We start from the raw sequence: 18,114 nt of genomic DNA on the forward strand, positions 1-18,114 counted from the left end.
AGTGTTGCATCACAGGAATAAATAACATTTTGAAATATTTTTTTTTAAATAAAGTGTTTAAAATTAACATTTTATACATTTACCGTTTTTACTGTAATTTTGATCAATAAATGCAGCCTTCGTAAGCATTCGAGACTTATTTCAAAAACATAAAAAAAACCTTACCAACGCTAAACTTTTGAATGATAATGTTCTATTTTATAGTAGTTTTATTTTTTTATTTTTCAGCTGACACCAAAGTTTGAGTTGAATAAAGATTAAATAATGTCAGTAAAATATGGGTAACGGTTGAAAATTTACCATAAATTAAATCATTGTTCAGCTAGCACTTTAGGGACCAAATTTCTGGTTTATAGTTATTGATAACCAACCAACCAAAAAAAAAACCCCAACCAAACATGGTTGAGACAATTTAATGCAATTAACATTCTTTCATGTAAGTGGCCAAACAAGGAGGCAGACACAGCTGTTTCTTTAAAACTAGAAGTGATTCTAGACTTGAACCATTTATTTTGTAACGGCCACATTCATGAACATGATGGAGCCAACAAGATGTTTTTGGCATGCAAGAAATACTTACAAATAACAGCTCTATGGCATCACTATGACTAAAACTCTCCCAGTCCTCAGTGACGAATGTGCAGTGCTGTACATATAATCACGTTCAGCATGTCTGGAGCTTGTAAACATCAATCTTGGCATCTACACACAGAGCAGGTCAAGCTGGAACGAATTAGGTTTTCTTCATGTATATATGCCTGCTATTATTGTCATTATTAAAACAACTTATTACAACAATGTACAGCTAATTTACAATGGACAGGGTCATATATGAGTCCTGTCAGAGTAAAACTGAATGTTTTGACATCTAAGATTATAAGATGGTGCTTCAGACAAATGGATGCCATGTAGTGGAAAGAAAGTCTAGTTTCTTCTGCCTCCATGAACGGTCTAGTTCACCGGCTCTATATATTTAGCCACTATCCACAGATTTGACTATGGCAGACATCTGAGATATGTGACAGCCGCCGAGTTCAAAACAGCTGGAACCCCTCAATGCATGAGACGCTACTGGTCGTCTCTTCGAGACGTCATGGTCATGACTATGTTTGACAGATGAAAGGACAGTAAACAGAGCTGTTGGGTTAGGAGTCCTCAGAAAAAGCTCTGTGAGTGTTGGGAAAGCGCTGGTGGTTGTAGTCTGGATCATCACTCAGTCGTTTCTTTATATCTCTCTTCACCTGGAAGACAATGAAGGATGCAAAAGGTTTCAAAATATTCAATGCAGTTCAGAGAGCAAGATCACAATCTGTATAGTCTGCATTCCTATTTTCTAGCAAAACTAAATTTGTAACTTTAATAATGTGGGATTGTGGAAATGGGACCTAAACTGAGTGTGTATATCAGGGGTGGCTAACATCGGTCCTGGAGAGCCACAGTCCTGCAGAGTTTTGCTTCTTCCTAATCAAACAAACCATCTGAAAGGTTACAAAAAAAAGCTCAGGCAGCTGAGTTTTATTCAGGGTTGGAGCTGTGCTCTGCAGCCCTGTGGCTCTGTAGTGCCAGAATCCGCCACCCCTGGTGTATATAATAAAAATAGTTAGAAATATCTATTACTATACCATCTTATCACACTGCAAAAAGGGATGTTCTTTAATATTTTTGTCTGGTTTTCCACTCAAAATATTTTAGCATAAAAAAAAAAAAAAAAAATCTACATTATTGAAATATGAACTAAATTAAAACGCAAAACAAGTTTTCAGTCCCTACCGACAGATATTTGCTGTTGTTGTAAGAATAACAACTTGTCGGCACCAATAACCCTGTGGGCAACACAGCTGCCCTACGTGCGCTACGGGTGTCCAGAGTTCAAATCCCAACTCGAGCACCTTTCCCAATCTCGAAAAAATGAAGTATTTATCTTCGAGTTCATATCTTCATTTTGCATCTAAAGTTTATGTATCTTGCTTTAAGGATATTTGTACTGGAAAAAAAGACAAAAATACTGAGGAAGTTTTTTGCTGTTCGTGCAACATTTCATGTCATAGCTTTATCAAAATACTTTCTGCTCTGATTTAAAATCTTGTGAGGCCTTTATTTGTAAAAGGGCAAATGAGGACTTTTTAAGACCCCTGAATAACACTGGTCTACGCAGGTGTCTCAGGACAGGTCAGGTGCGATTTTAGTTTCTTACCTGTTGTGTATACGCTTCCTGCAGCTCTGGTGCCTCCAGATCCCCCTGTAGGCTGTCTGGGGCAGTAACAGATCGCACCCCTGCTGTCCTGGCAGCTCGACTCACGGCCTCAGCGAGAGAGAGGTGAGGACCGTCCCCCTGCGCAGTCTGTGAAGAGAGGAAAGCAGTTCTAATTGAACTGTTCATTTTGCATTGGTGATCTCTGATAGCGTTCTAGTTTTAAGTGAATGTAGTTGGCGCACAGACCTTCCTCCTCTTAGCTGGCATCCCATGCAGATAAGCATCAGACAGCGGCGGCTGTGCTTTCATCTTCCTCTGGGTCAGCATATCATGTCTTATGATGGGTACCCATTCCTGATTAACATATTTAACACACATTATTATTATTATTATATACAATATCAGTTGTTGTTTTATTTTTGCTGTCAACTTTGAGCTCATTTATATGTCAGTGTACTACAAATAGGTAATAAACATTTAGCAGATACACTAAATCATAACAGACAATGGACTCTCACAGGTGGAACAGTTGCTGCCCATGGCTCCGCCTCTCCAGTTGACTCGTCCCGGTCTGCGGGTGCCATGGCTACTGCTCCTCGTGTCTCCTCTAACAATGGCCTGCCAGGTGGTTCATCACCATCAGCAGTGTCTCCTGAGGATGCCATGACTTCCTCTGCAGTGGTGGCAGGAGCAGGAGACAGACCCTCTTCCATCTGTAACATATAATCACATATTATTATCATGACATACAGTTTATAGTGCAGACAAACATCCAGATGTGTTCAAGGCCTAAGGGACAGGAAATACACAAAGGACAGTTGTTTATGATGTGTGTGTTATAGTTAACTAGACTAATATTTTTTGAAACTTTAACGGCCATTAACTGAAGTTTACACAGAAATAGTAAGAATAATAAAAAATAACAGAAATAAAAATAAAGCTAAATATTATTATTAAAAATTTTAAGGCTTTTCTGCTCAAGACTGTATTTATTTGATCCAAAATACAGCAAAAACAGTAATATTGCACAAAATTACAATAAAAAAAGAGATTTCTATTTGAATACATTTTAACATTCAATTTATTACCGTGTTGGAATTTTCATTCTAATATGCTGATTTGCCACTCAAACTTTTATTATTATACATTTTATTATATTTTCTATTTCAGATAAATGCTGTTCTCTTCAATTTTCTATTAGTATTTTTTTCTCCTGACATTGAATACTAGAGTAATGATACTGAAAATTCAGCTTTTCCAACACAGGAATAAATTGCATTTTAAAATATATAAAAAATAGAAAACAGCTATTTTATATTGTAATGATATTTCACAATATTACTGTTTTTGCTGTATTTTGGATCAAATAAATACAGCCTTGGTGATCAAAAGAAACTCAATCTCGTTCAGTTAAAACGTACCTCAACACTCATGTTATCTGATTGCTGGCTTGCATGTGCGTCTGACTCTGTTCTTTGAGACGACTCGCTCTGTACGTAAAAAACATAATAGAAGCGTATTCATTTCTGTATTCTGTGGTTCCTGATGTGGGAGTGAATCCTGATGAGAGGGTGAATACCTGCGTATAGATGACGTAATGCTGGATGTGGTCTTCAGTGACTGGATTGTGCTCTAAAATCACATGCAGCCTCATAGACATCATACTGGTCAACCAGTTCACCAGGCTGGGGTTCACTTCAGCTGACATTCTCCTCTGAGTGAGGAGTAAAACATGAACGTTTCAAAAGATGCATTCAGTGCAACACCAAACAACCTTCATGAGGATGAATCAATGAATCTTACAATTCGGTGGTTGATGACAGTGATTAAAGCTCTTTGCTCTCCTCTTAAGCAGTAGAGATTGAGAGCCAAACACTCAAACAGACCCTGGGTGCACATATACAGCAAGCGCTGGCCAAATGTGTTATCTGGAGAGACACAAGAAACAGCGTAATTGTTAACAAAAATATTACAAATAGTTTTCATTATTTTAAATAAAGCTGAATAAAATAACATTTTAGAAAAAGTACAAAGTACATAAACTGAAGTACAAAAATTATTAAAATAAAAATTCAATAAAAAAAACAATGACTAATAAGAAAATGACACTGAAGAAGTCCACAGAAAATAGATTTTTTATGTTACATATTGCCAAGACAGTTTCCATTTGCCCTTTGTATCATATCTTTTGAATTCTTGATTAATTGATTAATGTATGTCGTTTGAATACTGGGGTCAGAGCAGTTTTTGGGTCTGTGTCTGTGTGGATAGTATGGTGGTCACCTGTACAGCGCAGAATGTGAGTAGCCATGCGAGTGAACTGTTGTCTCAGGAAGGATATGTTGGTTTGGATGATGTCCACTCCCTCGCGAACAGTCACAGAGGACTGAAACAGATCCAGCACAGAGACTATCAGTTAGCGTGTATGATGAACAGATGGTATAGGATAAATCAGGTGCAAAAAAGACTTACAAAGCTCTCTGCAATGTACTCCTCTAGTCCATTGATCAGATCCTCAGCAGCACTCTAAACAACAAAAACCATACCATTAGTATCATTACCACACATTAGTTCAGTGCCGGTATTTACATTTAGTCATTTAGCAGACGCTTTTATCCAAAGCAACTAACAAATGAGGACAAAAGAAGCAATCAAATCAACAAAAGAGTTATGACAAGTCTCGGTTAGCCTAACACAATACACTTAGCATGGTTTTTTGTTTTTATATATATAAAGCTCTTTGTATATATAATTTTAATCAGTTTAACCATTATACAGCATGATGAAAATATGACTAAGATTTCATTGACTAAAACTAGACTAAAATGCTCAGACATTCAGTCAAATAAAACTTGACTAAACAAAAACAGGCCAAGGTTGATAAATAGGATAATAACTAAAAAGTACATTTGACACAGGACTAAGATTAAGTAAAAAAAAAAATGGCTGACAAAATGAACACTAGTGTGTAATATGTATCATCAATGAGAATATCATAATTGAACCAAATTATCGAGTATGTCAATTGAGTATGTAACTCATCTGAAATGAAAGTCATAAGAAAACAGTATGAGCTCAGACTCACAGCAATGTTGGCGTCGGTGGGCTCTCGGCCTTGCAGATAGTGCTCAGTGAAGAAGGCCATGAGCTGGGGCTGGATGCGGCTCAGAGGCTGAGGATTACCATGAAGCAGCAGAACCATGTCTACCATTGAGAAACTCTGACACACCAGAGACAGCAGATCTCCAAAGAACCCTGCCAAACAAACACAGACAGTGAGTCAGTGCTAGTACATCAAACGCAACTTTGATTTGAGCCAATGAAACACAGAAACTGACCCACTGCATCTCCAGTTCCAGGAGTGAAGAGGTTGCTGGTCTGGGAAAGTCTCTGAATAAACTGGGCGATGCTCTCAGTGTTGCCTTGACCAGCACCCAGAGAGCCCATCATTGTGGACAGGACACCCTGCACGATGCCTGTGAAAAGCTCAGGGCTGAGGGTCTCTCCACCTCCACTGGGAGGCTGAGGGGCGGTAGTGTGGGCGGCTCCTGAAGGGGCAGAGGGTGTGGCTTGTGAGGGTGGAGGCTGCTGGTTTGGTGGAGGAAACACAGGCTGGCCAGACTGCAAAGAAAACAGGACGTTCAAATGAAAACATTTGGTAAAATCAAACCCATTTGGTTAGAAAGGCACCAACCTGAATGAACTCAGACAGGCCCTGGATAAATGCAGGGACACCTGGAACTGTCACTGTAATGGAGGGAGGACCTCCAGACACCCCTCCACCAGTTCCAGCAACTCCTCCCAAAAGTGAGGTCAGCAGCTGAGCTAGGTTATCTCCTAGGCCGCCCTCCTGGGACTGACCAACGGACGCCGTGCTGGTGGTGTGGGTGGATGTCTGACCGGATGTGTTAGCAGAGGATGGAGGAGCAGTGGAGGAGGAGATAGAGGAGGAGGAAGGGGCAGCTGTGGAGGTAGAGAAAGAGAAGGAATGGGACGATGAGGTAGTGGACGTCTGGTCACCTGATGATGAAAAACATGGAATGTTTATAAGCTGTGTGATGTTGGATCTTGCACAGGAACTGAATAGGTAAGGACCACTCACCTGTGTGCAATGGCATCAAAAGCTGCCCTACCAAACCACTGACCATCTGTGTGAGAGGAGAGGACATCATAGGGTTGCCCTTGATTGAAGAACAAAAATGAACTAGTTTTATGCAAAGAGATTAGATATCACCCAAGCCTGAAATATAAGTTTTTTAAACAATATTTGAGCATAAAACACAAAATGAATGGGATTTTGTTACTGATTTGCAATAAGTAATTTAAATATGAATGTGGCAAGAAAGTTTTTCAGATTTCAGGATTTTCTTATTCAAGAAGATAGGACTTGAAATAGATGACCAGAGGTGTTGCAAATATGGCCACCAACTTTCCTTGAAAGGGACTTTGGTTTTGTGTCTCTCCAAAACATGATAATTATCTTAAAAGTTCATACTTGGTTAGTCTGTTGTCCTGCTGAGGGGGGCACTGTTGCCCGCAGGTTGATGGTGGTCCCTCTGGTGCTCATGGGTTGGAGGATGCGTGGAGACAAGGTGGGCCGTGTGATGACCACCCTGGCCTGAGGTGGCGGAGGAGCCGAGCTGTCTGCACTCTGGGCACCTGTGCCTGCAGTGCCCTGCTGCTGCCCCTGGTGTCCGGCAGAGGCTGTGGTTGCCATGGCAACAGCCTGCTGGGAGATCTGATGCATGATGGCCTGCATGAACTCCGGTGGCAGTCCTGGTACATGGATGGGTGCTGTGGTGCCTTCAGAGAACAGATGCACAGAATTCAGTGAAAAGTGACTACTAACACTGCTGGAAATTGAAACTGCAAGGTCTGAATTTTACACACAAGACTACAAACAACAGACAAACAGCAGCTGTGTTACATCCCAGTGCAAAAAATAGTACTTTAACACCACTCAAATGAACAATTCTGTCATCATTTACTCGCACGATGTTCCAAACCTGTATGACTTGTTTTCTTCCACTGAACACTAAAAAAGGAAATTTGAAGAACGTCCAGAGCAGTGTTGATATCAAATTAAAACTATTAAAAAACATTTTTGGTAATTAAAATAAATTTGAATTTAAAGTATTAAAATGATCATTAACTAAAAATAAAAACTATATCAAAAACTAAACAGAAATATAAAAAGCTAATAAAATTAATAAAAACACATAAAACTATTAATAAAACTATAATTACTAATTAAAAATATAAAAATAAATGCCAACTCAAAAAAAATTGTTCATGGATCCCTAGCAACCCCATAGGCAATGCATGTTTAAAGACTACAATGTACAATATGGTGAATTTTATTATGATGATGACGATGTCTGGATCACTTTAGCCTCAGTCCCCCTTTAATTTGTTGCATGGAAAACATGCACACTGTAGAAATTCTGCAAATATTTATTATTTCGTGTTCAGTGTAATACAGTAAGTCAAACTGGTTTTGAACGACACGAGGGCATGTAAATGATGAAAAATCGTAATTTTTTGAGTGAATTTTTTTCTTTCAGACACTATCACATGTTAATGTTGGCACGGCTGGTTACTGACTATAGAGAGAGGTGGAAACTAACCAGTCTCTCCAGCAGCGCTGGGGTTCTGTTGCCTTTGGCCCTGCGCTCCACTGTCTGAATCTGCTGCACAGAAATGCACAGATCAGTGGTCGGCAGTTACACTACAGCTATTCCAGGTCTCAAAATTCCTTTTTTGAAAGCAACCATTTTAAACTGTAAAATCATATCATGATATCATGATGAAGAAAAGTGTTTGGAATATTCTGAAATGTAGCAGACCAGGAATGGGCAGCATGGCTAAAACACAGTGCTAAGAACACTGGGTTTCTAATTGGGTGGGTTGGTGACATACCATCCAGGTTCATCTGCATCATGACCACTGGCTCCATGGTCTGGTGAGTGATTCTGATCACTCTTGGAGTCCCCTGACCGTGACCCGTCTGTTGACTGGCTCCATTTGGTGGAGGAGGAGGTGCCTGACCCTGAGGCTCTGATTGGTTGCTGGGCTGTGAGGTTTGGGCCTGACCCTCGCTTGTCTGTCTGCTGTTTGCCGTCATAGTCACAGTGGAGCCCAGGTTCATCTAGAAGATGACATATATTTTGAGGTTAACTGTTTGATACCAATAGTATGAAAGTAATTTGGTATGTATTGTTGGTTAGCTCACCGGAATGGGAATATGGGGCGGTCCACTCTGCAGCACAACAGGGGAAGTGTAGTGAGACATGGGCCGCACCACATGTAAGTGGCGGGGTGGCTGAGCTGATAAATTGCATCGGAGGTCACTCAGAGCCACCAATGTGTTGCCAAGGAGATGGAGCGACTCTCCAATCAAATTGAGAGTGCGCTGATCCTCCTCTCGTTCTTGAGTCTGTCCGAGAAACCAATTTTCAGAAAATGAACATTGCCATACTTACAGCGCATATGACAATTATGTAACATTAAACTATCTAGGGCATACATTGTTATTGTAGTCAGCGGAACTGGCAGCTCCAAGGATGGAATGTGTTCTCTCCATGAATGGACGGAGGCATTCCTCCACTCTTCGCACCTCTGACAGAACCTCCACCAACTCCAAAGGGCTGGGGTGACTGTTGAGACAAGGAAAGAAGTTACACTTGTACATGTAAAAAAAAAAAAATGTAATGGGCCAAAGACATGATGATACACCACCGCTCAACATTCAGGGACAGTGTGTTTTTTTTTTTCAACTCTCAAAAGGTTTGACTCACCAAAGACAATGGTTTTAGCTAAAAAAATCTTACTTATTGTTCTACTGGGAAAAAACAGTCACCTACTGTACCAGGATGGCTTGAAATTAAGAGTAAATTAAGAGTAATTTTTCATTTTTGGGTGAACTATCCCTTTAATGTTTACACCACGAGACATTTTTAGAGGCATTAAATCAAAATATTCTTGAAAAATTATTTTTTTTTTTAACCTAGATTGTTAAAAGCTTTTTCCTCATCATGGACTATTTTTTTGTCCTAGACCTAGGGATGGCTGACGTGAAACTGACGTTTCGACACGGTGTCGAGATCCCAAAGCGCAGGTGTTTTGAAACACTGCTCCGAAGCGTGATTCGAAACACCCATGTCACGTGACTAAGGCGATTCGAAGCATCGGGGCGTGTCACAAGTGTTTAGAGTGGCATACCTGCCGATTCTGCGTTTGAAAATCTTTATATTAAAAAAAAAAAAAAAAAAAAAAAAAAAAAAAAAACATTGTGGCTTGATGTATTTTATTGTCTATTTTTCATTACCAAAATAACACTTATTTATTCACAAAGAGTTCATTCAGATGTCAGACCGATGTTTCAACACTTTACAAGAACAGAACTATAAAAACACACATTTTAATTGTTTATTATAATTTTGTGATGATGACTGCTTCACCCAGGATTTGAACCCAAGGAGACAGCATTCCAGTGGAGCATACTCACCACTCCCCCAAATCACTTGGTGGATCGACTAACACAACAATCGTCAATTCCCTTAACGGTTTCTTTGTCAACGGTGTTTCAGAGCAATACTTGAAAATGACCACTAGGTGTCACGGTAGAGACGGGTGTCGAAATGTTTCGAAGCCTTGACACATTTGCTTCGACTGCTTCAGTGTTTCACGGAGCATCGCTCTGCCCACCACTACCTAGACCCTAATATTTTCTCTTACTTGGGTCCAGAGTGAGTTGCTCCTTCTGTCTGAGATGCTGAGGATGAGGAGGGTGGAGGTGGGGAGCTCTCCATTGGCTGTCCTGGGAATGATGATGATGATGGCTGAGGATGTGGTGTCTCTTGCTGAGATGACGGTTCACTTGACTGACCCTGAAACAAAAAGTTCAAGTTACTTTTACCTGAAAATATGCATCAAGCTGAATTACTTTTTTATAATTAAGAAATCCAAAAATATTGTTTTATTTGTTGGATGTAAATATTTGTTCTGCACCTCAAGTCTGTGGATTAAAGCCTGCGCCTCTCGCAGCAAGCTTTCAGCCAGCTGGAGCCTCATCCTGGGCTCGCTCTGCACTGATTGGTCCACGTTGATATGGACATCCACAGAGCCACTGCTCTGTGAGAGAGGAATTAAATAACTGTAGATGTGTCCAGAGATAACCTTTCATTTTAAACGACAGACTGTGACCAGACAAAGCACAAGTGCTTCTAATTCAAACATTCAGTACAATGCTGATAATGTTCATAATTATGTAAGCATGATTGGTGAAGTTAGAGGACGCAAGGATGACTCACTCCTGTGCTGGTGCTCACTCTGACATTACGCCCCATTTCTCCAACACCAGCCAACATCTGCTGCACTGACATCTAGAGGGGTGAAATTTAAATTTCTTTTAATAACAGGACCCCTAACACATGTATTACAGTGGCTATTTGAGGTTAAGTGGTCACATAGCCTATTGCAAACATGCGTCTCTTCACATAAGGAAAGCACTGTAACCTGTATTTGCTGTGGGTCCATGATGTTCACAGGCAGGTTAAAAGTGCCCAGCATGACATAGTTGTTGGCATTACGGTCATGTGGAGTTCCTGGAAAAGTAGAGGATTGAGAGGAGGTGGATCCTTCATCCGTTGCACCTGAGCCGCCAGAAACTCCACCTCCTCCACCCCCAGACTGACCGCTCTGAGGAGGTGCTCGCTCCACAAGATGAATGACTTTCCCATCAACATCTGAAATAAAGCAAAGATGTTTTTTATCATTAATATCCACAAATAAAAAAAACAGATTTAATTTACTTAGTCTTAAAAAAATCTGAACAGATAAAAAGGGATGCACAATAATGATTAAAATGATAATAATGATCGTTTCGCTCAAAAATTATAAATCACAATTGCTCAAGAAATTTAATTTTACATTTCATCAGAATTATTGCACTTAAACATAAGCACAAATTAAGAGAACATCAACTCTCTGAGAGGGTTTCGTTGCAGATTTAGATGCAGCAAACAGCACAAGTGGAAGTTTCGTTGCAGATTTAGATGCAGCAAACAGCACAAGTGGAAGAAACAAACTGGCTATATTACCCTTTCATTTGCCATAAATATCTTAGTAAAACTTGAACTTGCATAGTTGTTTGTATTATTTTGAATTGTATTATTTTCAGATAATCAGCACTTTTTGGTGGGGTTTTTTTCCAGTACTGAAAGAGCGTTTACTCATGGTTGCCAGGTTGGGAAGATTAAGCAAAACACTGGGTGGAAAATGTAAGAAAAAAGCTCTAATTGAGGAATTTAAACTTTAAACCAGTGCAAGATGACAGAAATGTAAAATAAATCAAAAATAAGGACAAACAACCAGCTATTATGCTTAATTAATCGAAAGAAACAGAAAACATAGGCTAATCCTGATGAAAATACTATTAATCGTGCAGCCATACTTTGTCTTACCTTTTCCAATGAAAATATTTACAAACTTTAATTTTTTAATTAACCAACGACTTATATAGACATTTTGAATTAAGAATCACATAAAACGTCTATTCCTGCCATAGAAAAATGTGGTCAAAAATAGGAGAAGTATGCTGCTCCGAATTCAGCAACAGTCACTCGTTCAGTTCCTGAATTAATCTGTGTTTGGAACAAAACGGTTGAGTGAATGTTCCAATGACTCACTAAGAAAAACTGTCCCTTGTCACCACCTTCTGGCTGCAATGCACCAAAAACAGACATGCAGAGTCATATGCAAACCGTTAACAGTTCCAATGCGAAAAAACAGATATGGAGAAGTGACTCACTGTATTCTGTGAGTGTCCTCTCATCCTGCAGCACTTTACCCTGGTAGATCAACCTCTGTTTATCCACCGGGATTTCAACGGCAGAAGCGATGTGCTCTTTAAACTGCTTCACTGTCCACTGAGAGAAAGTAAGAGAGGTTACAATCAGATTACGAAGGCAAACCTAACTGGTTTATCAATTTAAAGTGTATTTAACAGCCTCTCAATATAGCGGTCTGGGTTATACTTTGTTAAAAGAGCTAGATGGGTTACATACAGAATAATCTTAGTACAAACAAAATCCTCAAAAAATGTTTTTGTCCATGACTGATAATATGGCAAAGCACACAGAAACACACCTCTCCCCTGACAGAGAACGTCCTGCTTTGGGAATCCAGAGTTTTCACGGTCACCTCTACGGCTCCTGGTTCCTCCATGACTCTCAAGTTTCTTTAAAAAGGCGAGAAGAGTAAGAATGCTTCCAAAAATGACTACAAGGGCTAATGTTAGCAATTAACCTCTATGAATCAAATCATCTAACGTTACACTGCTAGCGAAAAAATCTGATCTCATTGTAATCAAAGAAGCTGACTACTAGTTTGACCGTGTATTATGAAGCCTTAGAAACATCATACACTTGCGGTGTAGCTTAAGTAATTATAACAGGAGCGTCTCGTTTTGTCTCCATAGTAACGTTAGGCGTTACTAGCACTGTAAATGCTAACAGTACCGATAACGGACATCGTAACACACATATAATATACACAAGCCATATTTAAATACAGTGTATAAGCAAAATAGCGACGCCTATTATTAAAAACACTAATTTACCAGGGGCCATACATAATTGTTATTGTTCAAGACCATTACTATATTAGGTACCAGGCTAACAACAGTCAAAGCGATTCGGTTATGAATTCAAGAAAAAAACTAACGTTAACGTTACATATGAATTGCAGCAGAGTATATATGGGTTGGAAATGCAAAGGATTAAACACCTTACCTTTAAGGGATAACTATGGCGATTTAGTGTTTAATTATATTTTTATCCCACACAACAGTTAAAGGGACATGCTAGCTAAACTGCTAGCTAATCCCAAACGCTGCTTTGCCAGGAAGTGATGTCACGTTCTGCAACTAAACTGCGATTTCAAAATAAAACTGCATTCATAGCCAAAAATTGGCGACAAATCTAAATACGAAAATTTATATATTGTTTGTTCCGTTTATTATACAACCTGGGTTGTTGTCATTTAAATGTATTAATTTATAAATTATGTTATAATTTACTCCTAAATGTTGACAAAACTAACAAAATACCTTTTAATGCGACCGACTGACAAGCATGAACGAGTTTATCATCAGTAAAGGAGGTTTATAGACAATGCAAGGGAAAACAAAGCAGAAGCCTTGCCAGCTGTTTTTTGCCGGTGGGCGGGGCTAATGTGCAAAGTGTGCAATGTTATTGGCTCAAACTCACCTTTCGCTTTGATTTCAGCAAATCCCTGTGGGCGAATGCAGTATTAATATTCATGAGACCATTAGTCTCAAATCTAGGCACTGAAAAAACAACCTACCTGATGTAATCAGCGGATAAAAACATTTAATATTTATGTAAACTCATTTTTATTTACTTATTTCAGAAACCCTGAATGATAAAAAGATGTCTCAAGCTCCAATACCAGTACAGGTCCTTTTCAAAAAATTAGCATATTGTGATAAAGTTCATTATTTTCTGTAATGTACTGATAAACATTAGACTTTCATATATTTTAGATTCATTACAACACAACTGAAGTAGTTCAAGCCTTTTATTGTTTTAATATTGATGATTTTGGCATACAGCTCATGAAAACCCAAAATTCCTATCTCAAAAAATTAGCATATTTCATCCGACCAATAAAAGAAAAGTGTTTTTAATACAAAACAAAAGTCAACCTTCAAATAATTATGTTCAGTTATGCACTCAATACTTGGTCGGGAATCCTTTTGCAGAAATGACTGCTTCAATGCGGCGTGGCATGGAGGCAATCAGCCTGTGGCACTGCTGAGGTGTTATGGAGGCCCAGGATGCTTCGATAGCGGCCTTAAGCTCATCCAGAGTGTTGGGTCTTGCGTCTCTCAACTTTCTCTTCACAATATCCCACAGATTCTCTATGGGGTTCAGGTCAGGAGAGTTGGCAGGCCAATTGAGCACAGTAATACCATGGTCAGTAAACCATTTACCAGTGGTTTTGGCACTGTGAGCAGGTGCCAGGTCGTGCTGAAAAATGAAATCTTCATCTCCATAAAGCTTTTCAGCAGATGGAAGCATGAAGTGCTCCAAAATCTCCTGATAGCTAGCTGCATTGACCCTGCCCTTGATAAAACACAGTGGACCAACACCAGCATCACTGGCTGTGGGTACTTGACACTGGACTTCAGGCATTCTGGCATTTCCCTCTCCCCAGTCTTCCTCCAGACTCTGGCACCTTGATTTCCGAATGACATGCAAAATTTGCTTTCATCCGAAAAAAGTACTTTGGACCACTGAGCAACAGTCCAGTGCTGCTTCTCTGTAGCCCAGGTCAGGCGCTTCTGCCGCTGTTTCTGGTTCAAAAGTGGCTTGACCTGGGGAATGCGGCACCTGTAGCCCATTTCCTGCACACGCCTGTACACGGTGGCTCTGGATGTTTCTACTCCAGACTCAGTCCACTGCTTCCGCAGGTCCCCCAAGGTCTGGAATCGGTCCTTCTCCACAATCTTCCTCAGGGTCCGGTCACCTCTTCTCGTTGTGCTGCGTTTTCTGCCACACTTTTTCCTTCCCACAGACTTCCCACTGAGGTGCCTTGATACAGCACTCTGGGAACAGCCTATTCGTTCAGAAATTTCTTTCTGTGTCTTACCCTCTTGCTTGAGGGTGTCAATGATGGCCTTCTGGACAGCAGTCAGGTCGGCAGTCTTACCCATGATTGCGGTTTTGAGTAATGAACCAGGCTGGGAGTTTTTAAAAGCCTCAGGAATCTTTTGCAGGTGTTTAGAGTTAATTAGTTGATTCAGATGATTAGGTTAATAGCTCGTTTAGAGAACCTTTTCATGATATGCTAATTTTTTGAGATAGGAATTTTGGGTTTTCATGAGCTGTATGCCAAAATCATCAATATTAAAACAATAAAAGGCTTGAACTACTTCAGTTGTGTTGTAATGAATCTAAAATATATGAAAGTCTAATGTTTATCAGTACATTACAGAAAATAATGAACTTTATCACAATATGCTAATTTTTTGAAAAGGACCTGTATATATTTATCTAGGGCCTGTTTAATGTGAACAATATGTACTTGCATTCATACATGGTCGCACACCAGACCAGACTAACCTTTCTGTTAGACCAGCAAAGCAGTTTAGGTTGGTTGAAGTCAGCAGGGTTGTCAAATTTGTGAGATTAGGTAGCCAGAAAAAGACCGATGGCTCAGAGCTCAGAGTTAGCTTAAAGGTTGAGTGTATCAATTTGTTGGGAAATTGCATGTGAAATGAGTGTCCCTGATGGAACGTCAACTCTCCCATCACACTTCAGATGTGCTACAGCCCTGCTGCCATGACAACAGCATTTATCATGACATCACCTCCCTTGAGTGACTCATACTGCGCAGGTCTGAAATATTTGTGTGCATGACAATGAGAGAGAGAGAGAAAAGGAGAGAAATTGATGAGTTTGTCTGGCAGCATTTGCCTAATCAGTAAGGACGACAAACACCACACAGCCGGAGTTGATTCAGTAGACATCCACATATTTAATTCTCTATGTAACAAAAATAATTACACATCTTTGTTCCAGGAGCTTTACGATATTGAAAAAGTGAACAGAAACCAGACATTTAGAAATGCACAGCACACATACGGTACAGAAAGCATTGTATTGCACGACTGGACACAATTACTCCCTTTTCCATGTTATCATTTTGGGACAATAGCAGAATTTGCAGTGAAAGGTTACACACATTTTAAGCTGTAATATAAATGTTAATGCAATCACATGTTCAATAAATCAATGCAAATACATGTTCAATAAGTGGGTGCAAGTTCAGAACATCATTGTGCGTGTGAATACATATATATATTTAATATATATCTTAGTTATTATCCAATTTTATGTTTTATAGAGTCTTTGGCACAGAAATTCTCATATTGGACATTAGCTCAGTGGCAGATCAGCACATTGCACAACATACACAAGACCAAGTTTGCACTTCCCATAATCATTACCCATGACCATTACTGCGTTTATGTAATCTAATCACAGTGATCATTAGATAGTCAGATGGACAGTCTGAAAGATTGCAGAACATATATTGAGTAACGCTGGTACAGCTCTGAATTGTGGTCAAATATAAAATTCAGTGACAGTGACCAATTAAAGTTGATTTTCCCTGGTGAAAAAGAAGTACACTTTAGCATACTTTTAAAAAGAGTAGGCTACTTAATATACTTAAGTGTGAACTGAATGTAAAGTTTTTGGACACTTAACTACATGTTAATTGCAATTAAATGAAATATTGTTACAGTTTAAATTAACATTAAATGCAATTAGCGGAATTTTATAGTTATTTATCTGACCCACTTAAGTAGGACTTAAGTACATTGTTGTATTACATGGATTTATATTAATTATTTAAAGTAAAAAATTCTATTGAAAATGTTGTCACATATTTAAATAATTTTGTAATTATACATTTGTAATGATGAAGTTGCAATTTAGTGCTTTTAAAATATATTAACCAAGTATTTTACATGCACTTTAGTATGTTAATAAACACATCAAAGTATGTCTTCAAAAGCATGACAAACGATTATTAACACATAATGATTAAAAATGTACTTTTTAATTTGAAATGATTACAAAGTGTACTTAAGTGTATTAAGAAATTAAGAAGTTCTAGTTATAAATGTAGAAGTTATAAAAGTATACTTTCTTTAAGTGGCCTTTTAATTCATTAATATTATATTATTGGGAAATACAGTTTTTTTTTTTTTTAATATACCTAAAAGATTTGAAGTACACCACAAGAGCACATTAAATACAATTAAGCACACTTCTTTTTCACAAGGGGTAGCACAGTTTAGTATGAAGAAAGCTACTATGTGACATAAATAAGAAAGAGATTACACTTGCCGCTCATGAGCAGAGGTGTAAAGCAGCAGCAGAGGTGTGTGAATGTGACAGGAAACACATCCCACAAGGATTTCACAAGATTATGAGTAGTGTAAAAGCAGTTGTGAAAAAATGTGCGAGTAAAGAAATAGCTTAAACTGCTGCTACTGAAGATGTAACATCACAGGATATGCTGCAAAATGAATCACAGGATTAATCTGAGTATTGCTAATGAAAAATAAGTCACTTGGATAAAGCTAAAAAGATGTCTAAATACAAATAATCATTGCTTTTTTTGTAGCACAATGTTCCAGTAAGACCCTCTTCACTGTGATCTAGAAGCATATTTAGGTTTTAAAAGAGAAATCTGGAGAAATAACATCATTTGCTCACCAATGAACTGGATGAAGCATTATTATGACTCGTATTTTGGCAAGAAGCAACAGTTTGAAGTTAAAATGCCTTAAAATGCCTTTTGCTTCACAAGATGTTAATTGATGGACTGGAGTCGTGTGGATTACTTGTGGATTGTTGTGATGTTTTTATCAACTGTTTTGACTCTCAGTCTGTTGGCACCCATTTAGTTGTCAGCAAATTGTGAGCTATTTCTTTCAAGGGGGGTTGCTACTAAAATTCAGAGAGACTATATCACATAGGGAACTTAGTTGGACCCTTTCGACCCCCTGATAGCCCTGTGAAATGGTAGTGTTTGAAGATCTGGTGCTAAAGTTAACTGGGCAAGTTAATTAACATCTTTCACCACAGGGAGGCAGTCTAAAACTAAAGCTGTATTGCCTCTACTCACTACTTAGTGCAACAGTAATCTCATGTTAGTAAGTATTGCGGCATAGTAACATTGACAAGTACTACACATTCTGCGTCTGGTTTACATTTGTGTCCACTTATATTACAAGAGTAAAGAAAGGTAGTTCAACATTGACAATATTCATACAATTAAAATCCCCTTGGATGACACCTGCAAAGCTTATGAAATAAGAG

The 18,114-nt window shown here is 38.8% G+C and overlaps 1 protein-coding gene across 6 annotated transcripts; it reads right to left on the reverse strand.

The window, feature by feature from the left end:
* Positions 1 to 476: 476 nt before the first annotated feature.
* On the reverse strand, positions 477 to 13,119 carry LOC306885757 (large proline-rich protein BAG6). Of its 6 annotated transcripts, none has more exons than XM_079442528.1 (25): positions 12,988 to 13,119; positions 12,344 to 12,434; positions 12,006 to 12,123; positions 10,712 to 10,941; positions 10,507 to 10,578; positions 10,205 to 10,327; positions 9,932 to 10,083; positions 8,721 to 8,850; positions 8,427 to 8,630; positions 8,114 to 8,342; positions 7,822 to 7,881; positions 6,690 to 6,997; positions 6,297 to 6,375; positions 5,889 to 6,214; positions 5,533 to 5,815; positions 5,280 to 5,449; positions 4,667 to 4,720; positions 4,478 to 4,580; positions 3,998 to 4,122; positions 3,774 to 3,908; positions 3,616 to 3,684; positions 2,713 to 2,907; positions 2,441 to 2,548; positions 2,195 to 2,341; positions 477 to 1,241 (listed from the first exon to the last, which is right to left on the reverse strand). In XM_079442528.1, exons 2-25 carry the CDS (start codon positions 12,419 to 12,421, stop codon positions 1,146 to 1,148), a joined length of 3,594 nt encoding a protein of 1,197 aa, XP_079298654.1. In that variant the 5' UTR covers positions 12,422 to 12,434; positions 12,988 to 13,119; the 3' UTR covers positions 477 to 1,145. The 6 variants fall into 6 exon arrangements, with proteins under 6 accessions (XP_079298654.1, XP_079298656.1, XP_079298655.1 ...); XM_079442530.1 differs by having other exon boundaries at positions 5,889 to 6,157; positions 12,988 to 13,117; XM_079442529.1 differs by having other exon boundaries at positions 5,889 to 6,157; positions 7,822 to 7,884; positions 12,988 to 13,099.
* Between the last annotated feature and the right edge of the window lie 4,995 nt (positions 13,120 to 18,114).

This window comes from Barbus barbus (genome assembly GCF_936440315.1).
Source record: "Barbus barbus genome assembly, chromosome: 19".
NCBI lineage: Eukaryota > Metazoa > Chordata > Actinopteri > Cypriniformes > Cyprinidae > Barbus > Barbus barbus.

Excerpts from the sequence above, each read along its gene's own strand:
- LOC306885757 (XM_079442527.1), bottom strand. The coding sequence starts at position 12,421 with ATGGAGGAACCAGGAGCCGTAGAGGTGACCGTGAAAACTCTGGATTCC. Across the intron at positions 4,581-4,666 it reads AGTACATTGCAGAGAGCTTT|TCCTCTGTGACTGTTCGCGA; the intron begins GTAAGTCTTTTT and ends GATCTGTTTCAG. Across the intron at positions 2,342-2,440 it reads TGCCAGCTAAGAGGAGGAAG|ACTGCGCAGGGGGACGGTCC; the intron begins GTCTGTGCGCCA and ends CTCTCTTCACAG.